Raw genomic sequence first — 13965 nt, forward strand, 5'->3', positions numbered from 1 at the left:
TCCTGTTCCTGAGGGAAACACAAGGGGAAAAGGAAATCTCATCACTGGCAGCTGGATCCGGGAAGCAGAGAGAAGGGACCCTTTCAGACCAGAAAGCGGCTCAAGGTTGACAGCTAGTCAGGGAGGAACAGAGTCAGGGAGGAGCAGAGCCAGGGACGATGGCCATTTTCTGAAAATGTAAGAAAGGAGGCAGCTAGGCCTTTCCCAGAAAAATGCATTATTGGAAGAAGATGTTCAGCTCAAGATAATGTTGAGATTTGACAAGAATTAAATGCCATCTGACAGCTAGTGTTCCACCTAAAAATATCTTGCAGGTCCCCAGAAAGGGAGCATTTTTTGCCAGTCACTAATTTACAATTATATAAAGGTCCTATTAGCTTAACAACAGAAAGCCTGCTGGAGTGAAAAAAAAAAAAACATTCTTTGAAATTCCCCTTGTAGAGATGTTCTTTAAGGGAGTTATTCCTGTGGTCATACGGTTATTTCAGGATTTACTAAATCTTTTTAACTGTAGCCCAGTAATATGGCCTCATTTACCATTGCAGTAAATTTGATTGCAGTACATGGTAAAACAGAATTAAAGTTGCACCAGACTATATGTCACAGCTTGCTTTGACAACTTCAAAGTCAGATCTACCTCAAAACAAGTTTCCAAATCAGCGGGATGGAAGATATTTCTGTGTAAAGAATGATGAAAAAGGGGAGTTTTATTGTAGTCTTGTGTTGGCTGTGGTTCATATCTGGTCTTGATTTTCCTAGTGTTTTATATTTGAAGGCATTGGAAAGGGAAGATATATCAGTAATGCATTGACAGTATGTTCAACTAGTTACGGAACACTGATAGGAGAAAGTTTAGATCTTGACATTGGAAAGAAACTCTTTGTAGAAAGTCATTCTAATAAGAAATCGTCATGTGGAATTTGAATTTCTGCTCTTGATGACCTAGAGGGATCATGTGGGTTTTTTTATATTTCACCTCCCTGTCCTTTTGGAAGTTTCCTCAGGATCTCATTTTTATCACCTTACAGTACATTGCTTTTAGGCAGAAGAAGAAGGATTTTAGCAAAAATGGGAAAGGAATAAGCCAGAACCATCCCAGTTCTTAACACGAAGGCATGTATCTCTTAAACCTTGGTCCCCCCTGCAGACTTGGAAGGCCGAGGGGTGCTGGCTCTTCGCATGGAGAGAGTCTGCTGGCTCTTTGCATGGAGAACTTGCATCAGCTTCAGCAACTGCTCACATGGAGGAGGGCTCAGAAACACGATGGGGAATGTTTCCAGTCTTTCTTTCAGCCTTTTACCACAGAGATCTTTATATGTTCTTTAATAGCTGAAGTGGACTGGGCACTGTGAGTTTAAATCTTGGTGAATGTTGTCTGCGAGAGAGAGAAAGATGGAGGATGAGGGGGTAAGGGGAAAAAATGGAAAACAGGGAGTTGCCACAGTTTCACAGGGAAAATTGCCGAATCTCTGTAACCTTATATCTGGCTTTCACCAATGATAGCAGTTGCTCATTTCAGTCACAGTGAAAATAACAAGCAAGCAAAATAGGGAATAAATGCAATTATAGATGTAAGTCTGAGCTTTTTAATGATTTTTAATAATAGTAGGTAATATAAGCATCTGTCTCCCAGATTTATGAAGTTCTGCTTTTTATGATCCTTAAGAGATTCAATTCCAAAATTGCTATGTAATAGAAGTAATATTTTGAAACGGCAAATCCACCACATAGAAATGCTAGCCTAAAGGAAAAACGGGAGGGAGGGAGAGAGGGAGGGAAGGAAGGAGATCTCCTCAGATTGTCTCGCAACATCCAGTATTTGATGACAGAAGAATCAAGCAGCCTTTTTTTTCTAAAAACTAACATCTTGATGAGAGGTATTTAGTATAGCAATATTCTTCCAGTGCATTTTGCTAATTTTACATGTTAAAAATTTCCTAATTTATTAACATTCCCAAGTGTATTTGTAATGATGAAAAGAAGAAGAAAAGAAAAGGCAGAATGCACACACCTGGGTGAGAGCAGATTTCCTTCCTGGAACAAAAGTTTGATTTATTTACTATGCTACTTTTACTCCTTTTCTCAATATTTGCTGGGGGCAATCGACTCTCCAGACATGGAAACGTGGTGGGGATGGTGAACCGCTCCTCCTGTGCACCGGAGTTGCTTTGGGCGTAGGACAGTGGTTCTACGTGTGAGCCCCCTCCGCCCGGAGCGGGAGGAAGGGAAATGGCAACGGCCCTGCTACTGGAGATGAGCAAAGTCAGAGGGTACATTGCCCGTTGCCCTTAATATAAGTCCACCACAAATCACCTTTAGCCAAATTAAATTGGCAGGAGGGCTAGCAGCTGGGACTTTCCCTGTAAAAATCTAGCCTGATACAAAATAATAACATAATACACTTTTGTTTGGAGCGCACTCTTTGTAATGTATATATTCTGCTCTTCACTTTTCCTTCAGTGCCTTTTGCCTGTTGTTTAGTTTAATTTGCTCTCCTCCCGCCTTTTATTTCTGAGATAGATGTACACATTAGAATACAAGTATGTTCTTGCTTTCCCTTCTCCTTTCTGTTTCTTATTCATGCCAAAAAGTGAACAGTGGCCTTCAGAAGAATCGTGACTCCCTACCCCTGGGGGATGGAAAAAAGCAAATGGATCCTTTCATAATGTAAAGGGAACATACCTGCCGAGGTCCCTCTGCAAAACATCTGCCTGTGTTTCTGTCAGTGCCACTGTGTCCAAAGAAAAATAAGCATCTCACTCTTTGAATAAAACATACCCTTAAAAAGTAATGTTAATGTGCTGCTCAGCACTCTCACAGCTAATCTTCTTATGGAGATTGTGCTGAAACTGAGCTGAGGGCCAAAGTAAATCAGGCTTTAATTTTTAGTGATGAATGTTGCTGGAACAGAACGTATCAATCCCAGACAGAAATCATAGCTGAGATGGAGATAAGGTCAAAAATATGTATTAGTAACACTAGGGAGGGGAATAGAATTGGTGGAATGCTTCTTCTAAAAAACAAAACAAACCCCACAAATAAATAAGATGCATTGAATTTCTAGGCTATGTTTGCACTTTATAAGCAATCAAACTGAAAATTATGGAAAGAAAGAGCCCAGATACTTGAGAAACTGTGTTTTACTTTGGGAAGCTTCCATGTGGGGCGTCTCTACAACCCAGTGAAGAATTCCCCAGGCATTTGGGAACACAGCTCTAAATTTTTTGCTCATTCTCTGTAAATCCCCAAATTGAAGAACACTCCATAGGCCATATTTTGATACACCCATTGCATTTAATGTAGTGTAACTGTCAAGATAGTTTTACATGCCTGGTGTCACAGAGCGTGAAAGCCCTGAATCACAAAGGATAATTGCATCTCTTTAATTTCCAGGATCTGATACTGGGAAGCTACTGAAGAACTTTAAGCATTTATTCAAAGGCTACTCAGCATTTGATTTAAGTGGTCTGTTAAATTGGAACTTGAAGTTGAAAAGCCCCAGTTTAAAAAAGGAATTAAAACAAGCACTTAAGTGTAGAGGAAGGGAATTGCCAAGAAACTGACCTCTGCTCTGGGAGAAAGAGCAGCCAGGACCTCCCTGTGCTGAACAGAGCTGGAAAAAGGAGAGGGAGTCCTTCCTAGTCCTCTCAGTTTCCACAGGGCAAAAAGTGGGCAAGCAACCGCATGACTCAAGGGAGAGAAATAGAATGGGTTAGGGGTACCTTCAGTTCATAATTTCTCTAAGAAAAATCAGGAAATTCTAATATACACTACTGACAGTCGCAGTCTGTTCTGTGTACCATTAACTATAAAAAAAAAGGAAGTTGATTGTCTAAGGAATTAATTCCTTATATGCTTTGTATTTTTGTATTTTTATGTCCTCCTATAATTGCATAAACAGTACCATGGTTACCTCTTACTCTGTTGTGGTTTGACCATACTGTCCTTCCTAAATCTTGCTGTTTGTCCTTCTCCACCCTGTCCATTGTTTCTGGTGGCAGACCGATGAAGAAGAGGATGCGGAGGTATGGTTCTCTGAAAGAGCATGTCATTCCCATGTCCCCTGTGTGCTGTGACATCTAATTTCTAACTCAGTGTGGACTGCTCGCCTCCATCTGCTCAACTGGAACTATGAACCACGACATTTTTCTCATAGCTTTTTTGTGCAATCATAAGAATGCATTTTTACTGTCAGCTTTAACCATATACATACCTGCTGTCTCAAATAAGGATATCCTGAACTGAGGCCTTAATAATTTTAAGTTTCCTCATTTCTTTTCCTTAATGTCTGTTTACTAAACTGCAAAGTACCCCCACTACCCAAAACATCAGTGATGTGAATGCTGTGGGGATCATCAGTTACCTTGGGCTATGGATTACCATGATAATTTCATAGTCATTATTAAGATGTGTAAGTCTAAATGGTATTATTTTGTAAAGTGTTCAAAAGCATCAGGATATAGGGATGCAAAGTAAATTATAATGGTTCTCTTTGCTGTATGAATTGCAAATAAGATACTTCAGTAACCCTAGAGGTGAGCCATGGAGTAGTTCATGTATTCATCATAAAGTGCTCCTGAAGGTGATGTTGAAAATAAATGAAAGAGTGAATAAATCATTTAAGAACTATAATGCACTAGGTATATTCATAATAAAACAATTTATTGATTTGAGGAGCATGTATTGTGCAATGCATTTTTTGTTCAGCGTTAGTGCTTTCTTCAATTTGCTGAACATAAACAATGTGGCTTAATGCTCATTGTTTCATAATGGCAGTCATTTGCTCAAGAGGCTGGGGTTTGGCCATTTATCTACAGCAATGTCTGAAAACTAAGGCAGTGAAATAGAACTTCTGGCTATAGAGCTTCTCCCCCAGTGATGATTTGTGCTGTACAGCTTGGGGCGCAGAAAGAAAATTACATGAATTAGCCTGTTTGTGCCAGCATTTAACTAACCGGTGTGAATAGTAACTAACAGTTACGTGAAGACTTTATCCTTTGGTTTTTTTCTGAGATGGTATTGTTTAGTTTTACAACCCATTGTATGTAAGAGAGTGTTCTTAATGCAAAAATGGCATGCACTTTCATAGAAGTTTCTTTCTAATGTTTTTCTGTCTTTTAATTTCACATGTGATACTCTAGCACTTGCACACTTACCGCATCAAAACGTTGCCAGCTCATATTTTAACAAGAAAACAAACTTCTCAGCATCAAAAATAAGTCTCACAGTGGTATATTTAGCTCAGTGCCTTGTAGGGATGATTGTTTTGCTACTTAGTTGAACTTGCTGTCCTACCCCAAAAAGTCATTGTGTTAAAATAGAATCATCCTGTCATTGATTTACAAATTAAATATTTTCAATTTGCATTCTTGACAGTCACAGGGACTTGATCAAAGCTCTGACAGTAGGGCCCAGTCTTTTCTTCCAATTTACCGTTCCTTGACAGAAAGGTTCTGCAGGTTTGCATCCCTTTAACTGACTAGCTCGATATCGTCAAGTGAATAATTAATGTTGTTTATTATGAAAAGGGAGAAGAGAATGCAGCACACCTTATTTCATCTGTGCTTAATTGGTAGGAATAAGATCAAAAGGAAAGAGAAAACACCTTTCAGTTTCTGATGCTGGACTGATATGACTGAAAATACCGAGGGATATTATTATCTGTTGATGCCTGTTTGCTGTTGACAGAGCCTGTCTTTTCTGCAGCCAGGACTGTATTTTAAATGTGCTTTTGCCTTTTTATAGATAAGAGCAGTGGAGTGAATACCAGCATAGGCAGAGGCTGGGAAGGGAGAGCAGCCCAGCCATGCATTTTTTCTTAGAAATTATCCGTTTCTGCTAGTTTCGTCCATTTCTAGACGGCTGTTTTCAGTAACTGGTGGAGCTGCTGCATCCCCGCGCTGTGCGAGCCCAGCTGATGTACCCGCTGTTGTTAACGTAGTCGTGGTGACAGGGAAATCACACTGGGGGGGGATTGGGCAAGCAGAGGGCAGATTCCTAAATCTCTTGTAAGGTTTTGTTTGTTCTTCTAACTGCTGACTGCAATTTTTGTGTTTTGGCCATGAAATAATTTGGCTGGGTGTTCTGGGACCAGGGATTTTTTTAGCGTTACTGGTAATGTATTTTAAGGTTACTTGTAGGTATTTGTGCTTTACACGGGTTTGAGAGTTTTCTATGCAGCAATGCAGAGAGGCAAGAGGGAAGGGTCTCTTTTCCTAGACTGCTCTTCCAGTTTTGCCTTGTTGCTGAAAGCTGACAGTAAAGGAAAAAACAATTTCTTATTTGTGTCGGGTCTCGTGCTGTCTTCCTGTGTCATACCTGACCCCAGATTGGGCCCAGCCTGGGTCGAAGGTTTCAAAGCAAGCTTTCTACCTTATACTCTCAGACCAGACAGAAGGTCAAAATTGTAAGGCTTGAGCTAATGCATCTGGTTTTCCTCTGATTTTGTCTGCTGCTGTCACCCTGTTTCCAGTTTATTTCTGCTCAGGGTGCATGCTCTGGGAGAGGAGCGACTGTTGCCTGGCTCTTTTGGGAATATCTGCCCTCCAAACCAGTCTGAGAGGACACTTCTCTCCTTGCCATTCCCAGTCTAGATGCTGGCCTATTCTCTGTGCTGTTTGCTGTTAAAATAACAAACTCGTTTTTCTCCCGCAGTCCGGCAAGTTCTCCAGCAGCTCACCCCCCTGCCAGAGCCAGCCCCAGGGGCTGCAGTACGCCGAGGACGCTGCAGAGCACGAGAATATGAAGGCCGTGCTGAAGACCTCCTCCGTCGGCGGGGAAAGCACCACGGCGCTCGGGGTCCGCACTCGAAGCCGGGCCAGCCGAGGTAAGTGCCAGCACTTTCCTTTTGGCCGCATTTCTTGTGGCACATTAGCCACACGTTGGCCCAGATGCAGGTCGTGGACCCCTTGCACAGTGCTTGCAGCAGAAAGGGTTGAAGAAAACCCCAGTGGTGTTTCCATACTGAAGGTGGTGTTTTGGGGCACAGGGATGTAGGAGAATTTGACTGAAGTTTTAACATGTGGGTCACAGCCAAAGTAGTGCCGGGGGGCATTAGGAGTACAAGCCTGCAGAAATTGGCATCTCTTTCCCCCACCCCCGTGAACGTAGCTGCCCACTAACACCCCAAGTTTTATTCCTGTTCTCATCGTGAAGGCAAAACAGGGGATCCATGATGTGGTTTTCTTTTTATTTTCAAGGGAAGCAAGTAGAAAGTAGCAATTCAAATTGAAGTGGAAGGGCCTTACAGCATTTTAGGAATGGCTGGGGAGAAGAAAAAGGGTAGGAAAAAGATGGCGTATCTCCTAACCACCTCCCTGCTAAACTGCAAAGGCAGTGGAGCCTAGAAGCATACAAAGCTGCTGTGGACAGCCCTGCATGTCCTTGCTGTCTTGACAGATACCTCTTTCTCTGAGGTCCACAGTGCTCTGCTGTTTCCAAAGATCAGCATGGGTGATTTCTGAAAGCTGACAGGGAGGAAATGAGAACCTGACCCAATCTGCTGATTCCAACACCTGATACTCTGACAGAAGAGCTCACTGGTACAACCGTTCTTGGCAATGAGATAGCGTTGTTTTTTGTCCAAGATGTGATTCACTGGTACACGTCTTCATTTAAGAAGCCACTAAACCACTTCCTTTATGCTAAATCATTTCACAGACACTGGTTTCACCAGTTTATTTTCTTTCTGTTCCACTCACCCCCTCCCATACACGTGATACCTGAAAGATGGTTTTGGAGTCAAGGTGGTGCACCAAAATTGAAGTCTTCGATTTTCTGTTCTGGTATTTATTTTCCCTCATCTCTGGATATCTTAGACTTTCTTGATTCTTTTTTGGTACCACTGATAGCACACCCAGTGCATCCACCACTAGGTCTGTGTGTGTGTGGTTTATTAAGGCTTGAAACCGTGATCCTGTCTAATTTGGAGCTTTCATAGCTCCAATTTAAGAAACAAGTCAACTAGCTGAAGTGCAAAGATGAAATAATTCAAGCTGCACTGCAACAAGCTGAATAGCTGAAGTAATCTATTGAATGCTAACGAGCAGTGCATCCTGATAATGGGAGTCAGCTTGTGTTCTCCTGAAGAACAGCAGAGGCAGAGGATGGGTGAGCCAGACAGAAGCTTGTCAGGAGCACTATTGTAATACTCTTGATGAGAGCCAGGAGAGAAGCAGCAGAGCAAAGTGCTAATCAAAGCTGCTGTTTATCGACATCAGGGACATGATACGGAGTGGCCTCGCCAGTGAATTTTTAGCTTTTTTGCAATTCTTTAGAATTTTTGCAATTCTACCCCACCCACTCTTTTGCAAAGCTCGCTGTCACTGTTCTCACTGCATGCTGGCCTTCAAATTACTCAAAAACAAAAAGCACACAGAACAGGAGTCTGTAGTGGAGGAACCCAAAGCTGTGTCTGACATAGCTCTGTGGAGTAAGGATTGCCAGAGCCTTGGCTTCGGAGCCATGGCTCACTTGTTTGTTTGTGGTTTTAACCAAAATTGCTTATTTAGCTTTTCAGCTTGCCAGCGACTCTTGCTTTTCTGCTCATAACAGAGCACACAGAGTTGTGCCAGGACACATACAGCTTTATGATGAGAAGGTGAATTCTTCATAGTGAAAAGGACAAGTAGACATGTCAAACCACATTTTTTGCCCTTTTCATGACTTCTTTGCACTAGGCTGTGATACGGATGCTCAGAAATGGATTCATTCTCTCTTTTGGTACAAAGGACCTGTCTTGCTGATTTGCATCAATTTCTAGTATGTGCCGTGTCTTCTAGTCTCTGTGTAATAGGAGCAGAGAGAAGCATGGTCACACAACGCTCCAGCAATCCTTGGCTTATAGACAGTCTCTAGCAGACATTTGCCAGTCGTATGGTCAAGGATAAGACTCTGAGGCTGAAGGGAATAGAAAGTTATAATTGCATTTGAGCTCTTGGGTCTCTGCTGATACAGCAGAGAGTCTAGGGTATTATTTTATTCTCCATTAGGCAGAGTCTTCTGCTTTCGCCAATTTGAAGTAGCAATGACTTAGCTGTCCGCTGTAATTCCCCCCCCAAAAAAAAACCAAACCAACAACTGCAAAACCAAAGTGATGCAAGAGACTTCTGTCTTCTTTTCCCACAATTCATTTGCTGGACTTTTCCAGGTCGTATCGGTTCATGGAACGCTGGCAACGATGATTCACCTAATGCAACAGATGATGCAGCAGATGAGATCATGGATCGCATTGTAAAGTCCGCCACCCAAGTGCCAAGCCAGCGAGCGGTGCCTAGAGAGAGGAAGCGGTCACGAGCAAATAGGAAGTCATGTGAGTATATGGCCATTAAATTTTTCAAAATAAGCAAAGGTGCAAATATTTATGTATATTGGTGTAGGAACCAGGCCTTTAGTTTGCAGACATGCATTGGTAGTTCATAGTAGCTCAAGTGTATACTTAATGACTGGCATATATTCCTCTTACTGTCGTTTAAACGATGTCTGCAGTGAATGACTCTGTCTTCTACAGAAGTTGAAAAGTCCTTAGCAGTAAGAGAAGAAGGCTTTATGGTGCTTTAGAGCTTCTCTGATGACAGAACTCATTCAGAATAACTATAGAGAAGTCAGATCAAGACCTCAAATGCAGACTGTGAAGGTACTGGCATGAAGATTAATAGTTGTACCTGCAGCTGAATTTATTCTTAAAGCAAAAAGTAGTTTGAGAGAATGCACCTCTTAAAGTCTTTCACTCTTGTGCTGTGTACCATCCTTCCACAGCCCTGAAAACAAAGTATCTACTGCTGCTTGGCTGCAAATTGGTTACAGAGCAGCTTAACTTCAACTGGGAAGAAAAGGTAGCACATTTATAAAGTGGTCTTTCAACGGTGTGGTGTGGCCACAGGGCTGAGCTGCGGCACCACAGTTTGAGCAGTTTGATTTTGTGCTTTATTAAATACAATGTTTAAGAGGTGATGACCTTTCTAGTTCTTTTTCCTTATGTGCAGAGACTACTGCAATTACCGTGAGAAGGATAAGTGCCCAAAGAACCTAAGTTTTTAGTGTTTAATGTCATTCACCATATGTGGCTTTTTGACTACCTTTCCATCCATTTTTTTAGCTTTTCTGGGAAGTTAGGACAAAGAGGAGACAACAACAGTGAGTGAAAAATCACACAGATTCTCGGGTTTTGTGGAATTGTTCTAACATAGTGGGTGATCAAAAACATTTGGTATAAGCAGTGATTGCTATAAGCTAGCATGTGCTGAAAGCGTATTCACTTTCCCCAACATGCTAAGAAAGGGACTTCTGCATGTGGCAAGAGCAAAAGCAAAGTGGATGCTCTGGTTACACGAGCCAGAGTCTAAGCAAAGAAAATGAGCTGACACTGGATTGTCTGTCTTACTTTCCGTCATACACTGTGCCGTACCTCTTTGTGGCATCACCTTCTGCTGCTACCCACTTCCCCACACGGTTCTGGTCTTCTGCACGTGCTGACTGCCCTAGTTGGCTTGTGCATATCAAATAAACCTCCTGTATGTTTGCCTATTTCCACGGTTTATCCTACGCTAAAATATTTCCTTTGTTAGCAACACTATCTTCATGCATACACACCAAAAAGTCTTATTTCTGCTTTTTACCAGGTACCTTTTTCCCAAGGAAGCACTTGCTGCAGGAAAAAAACAAAACAAAACAGGATAAATACTATATATTTTTCCATGGAGCTGGCTTTTATGTTCACTAAAAACATTAACAAGGATTAAACATTCAGTAAATGTTTAGGCTGGGACTGATTTCCATTGTAATTAATCATGATAGAATCCAGCTCTTTTGCTTGTTCGTTCTTCAAGATCTGCATGAGGCTCTTAAGTGGATTAAAAGGCAGTTTCAAAACAAACATGAAGTTCAGCAGTTTAGCATCACTTTCAGCTGACATGCTGAAAGAACGTGTGAAAAGAGAATATCTTAACTGAACTGTTTCACTTTGATTGATAGTCAGTATACCTGGATGACGAATAAATGAAGTAGTTTAGCTCCAAAATACACTCAACTGGACTGATAATATGGCACCTTCAGGAAATGGACAGAGACCAGCCCTTGTCAATGCATGATGATCTTGCAGGTAGAAATATAACACAGGTCCTCCATAAACATAGTAGAAAGTAGATTTTTAGGTGTACTTCAATGATTTAGATTAGCAGACGCTACGACATTTATTATCTACAGAGCAAAGAGACCCTATTATCTGATGGGTTTGATCACCTCCTTCAATCTTCAGGCTCCCAAACACATTCTTTGGCTTTTGCCGTGAGCTTGGTATTCAATCTATTCATGGACATCAAAGTGAAACTCAGTTGAAAGGAATGATTTTCACTGTGCATCATGTTGCATATGTCTCATTGCTTTCAGTGCAGAACTGGAAATCTTGACAGGCTTACTTAGTATTCAGCAAAGATTTCAGTGAACCCGAGCTGACATATGTGCTTTTAGCAAAGTCAGAAATCCAAAAGATTTATATGCAGTTGCGCTGTAAAATTTCCTGTGGTTCAGGTAGAAGGTTCTCATGGGCAAGGGATTTTTTGCCATAAAAAAGACAGAAAAATGTGAAGTAAAAAGCAAATGATACTCAAGTCATTTATAACTAGGGAAAACAGAAACAGGAATATGGAAAAGGTTAAGTTAAATTCAAGAAATAGTTGTAATGGGAAAATGAGACATTCTGACATGTTCATTTGAACCATTTTAGCTTTTGTAATTGTTGAGCAGTGTGACTGTATCTGGTATGCAGAGAGTTTAGTTAGATCTTAATGACGCAGAAGAGTTTCAACTCTCGGAGCGATCTGCAGAACCATAAATTGGGAGGAAGAATCAGGCAGCGAGTCATCCAACAAAAGACAGATGGAAACATCTGTATCTGTTGGTTGAAGATGCAAAGGGTCACTGATAAATCCAGATATGACTGAAGTCAACTGAGACCTAGTGGGAAGGAATTTTTTCGGTGGACTGCAGAAAGCTAAGGTACATGGTAAGTGCATAACAACTGAGTTCCTGTGGTGATCTGCAGAGAGAGAACTTAATTCTGTGCTAGACCTTTACACATTGGAGGTTTTTAAAGACAAAATTTGACATTTAGAAGTACAGTAACCAACTGGAAGTCATTGCCTCATGATGGGTGTTCAGAAACCTGCCTACCAGACATACTGGTGTGGTGTTATATAAGAGAAAACAACATTGCAGTTGTATTTGTTCATCAGAAGCCTCTTCAGAAAGTCACAGGCACAGGGCGGAATGGGCCACAGAAACTGCAATGCTCTGTCACCCCTTGAGGTGGTCATTCAAAGATAGCTTCAAGGCAAGTTGCCGTGGGAGTCTTCTGCTGATTTTTTCTCTCTGATGTCCTTATTCTGTGTGTAAACAACAGACCTCAGCCTCTAGCGATGTCAGTTCAGCATATTTTAAAAGCATAAAATACAAATTAGGTTGAAAATATACTGTTTCTGTTCTTGAAAGCTTTCTGTGAGAAAGGGTTTTATAACATTATGGGGAGCTGTTCAACTTAGCAGAGAAATAAAAAGTAATATGCTTAGGATTGTCTGGTTCTCCCATAAGGTTAGGATGACCTTCTCAAACGACGCCATAACAAATAATGAGTGCAAAGGAAAACTGGGATAAGGAAGTTGTAAGAATCACTCTATTTGATAGTCCAAATTCCAATGAATACAATTGCTGAACTTTAGCAGCTTATTGGACAGTATTACAGGCATTGCACCAGTGGATTAGGGGAAATAAAAATGAAACTCCATGTATGAGATACCACTGAGATTTCAAAAAACAGTCAAGAAAGGAGGTTATTTAATACAGAGAGCTGAATTAAAAAAATAATATAAGGTGGATAAGCAGAGTTTGCTGTGGAGATTACAAGAAGTGAGGTAAGAGAAGAAATTATATAAAGAAGAATAGGGCTGCTTAGAAAATCCTGTTCATTATGGTGTGAAACTCTCATTTAGTAGAGAGTTTCACACCATAATGAACCAGCCTGTGCCAAGTGCTTCGAATTGGAAGAGAAGAAAAATAGGTCTTATAGCCACAGTAGCTTTGAGGCAACAGAAGACACATAAAGACTAGCAGGATCATCCATAAGATAAAAATTTTACTTAAGTACATTTAATTAAAAGAACCCTCACAAAACTCAATAATAGGCAAATAGGAAGATAGTGATGTTTTCCTTCTTGTCCTGGCTGTTTATTTAAAACATCCATCCCCTAACATAAAATCTATTCTCTCAGGATTAGACTGTTATAGAGGTGCTGTCTCTGTGTTAGTCTCATTGAACTGAAAGGAGCTATCTCAGGAGAACGAGATGATTCCCATGCGTCAGCATCACGAAAAAATCATACTCCAGTTTAATAATAGTGAATAAGCATATTGAAAGGTATTTGTACTAATTCTGGCATGTGCAGAGCAATACTTGCAAATGTTGAGCCCAACAGGGTTGATTTGTGAATGGCCCCAGCAGGGCTCTGAAAAAGGACCAAGAGAAAGTCCTAAGGATTTCTTACCTTGTTCAAGTGCTGATTAAGTCACAGAGTAGAAAAAACAAACCAGCTGACTAGCAGTTACCTTAAGGCTAAAACATGAACCTGCGAGTATCTTCCTCCTTTTTTATGAATTATTAGTATTAGCAACCTTCACGCTTGAAAATGTGTCTCCTGGCTCCCTAAAGTCAAGGCAGTGGTCAAAGAGTAGGGATCCCAACAGTCTTGCCAAGAAATAATTTCAGATAATAATTATTTGCAGAGCAAAGACACCGCCAAGGAAAGAGCTCTTTAAAGATGGCTTGACTATACAGCACTGTTTCCTTCTAGATCTTCAGCTGACCCTGAATGCTAAACCATAATGTAGGGCCCAGGTGTGACTAATATTTGAGGGTGAGCGGCACAGTGGTGGTTGTGTTGGATTCTGCTGGAGACACTGCATAAGGACACTGCA

At 41.1% G+C, this 13965-nt stretch overlaps 1 protein-coding gene across 3 annotated transcripts in view; it reads left to right on the forward strand.

Moving 5' to 3' along the window:
- Positions 1-13965, forward strand: part of FHOD3 (formin homology 2 domain containing 3) — a 406197-nt gene that overhangs the window by 381622 nt on the left and 10610 nt on the right. For 2 of the 3 annotated variants that reach the window (XM_082479632.1, XM_082479633.1), the window contains 3 exons: positions 4002-4025; positions 6655-6826; positions 9149-9310. In XM_082479632.1, coding sequence (XP_082335758.1) covers positions 4002-4025; positions 6655-6826; positions 9149-9310 — 358 coding nt within the window. The remainder of the gene's footprint in view (positions 1-4001; positions 4026-6654; positions 6827-9148; positions 9311-13965) is intronic. The other variant, XM_082479634.1, reaches the window with a different exon arrangement.

The sequence above is a fragment of the Vanellus vanellus genome, assembly GCF_965231255.1.
Source record: "Vanellus vanellus genome assembly, chromosome: 2".
NCBI classification, from domain to species: Eukaryota; Metazoa; Chordata; class Aves; order Charadriiformes; family Charadriidae; genus Vanellus; species Vanellus vanellus.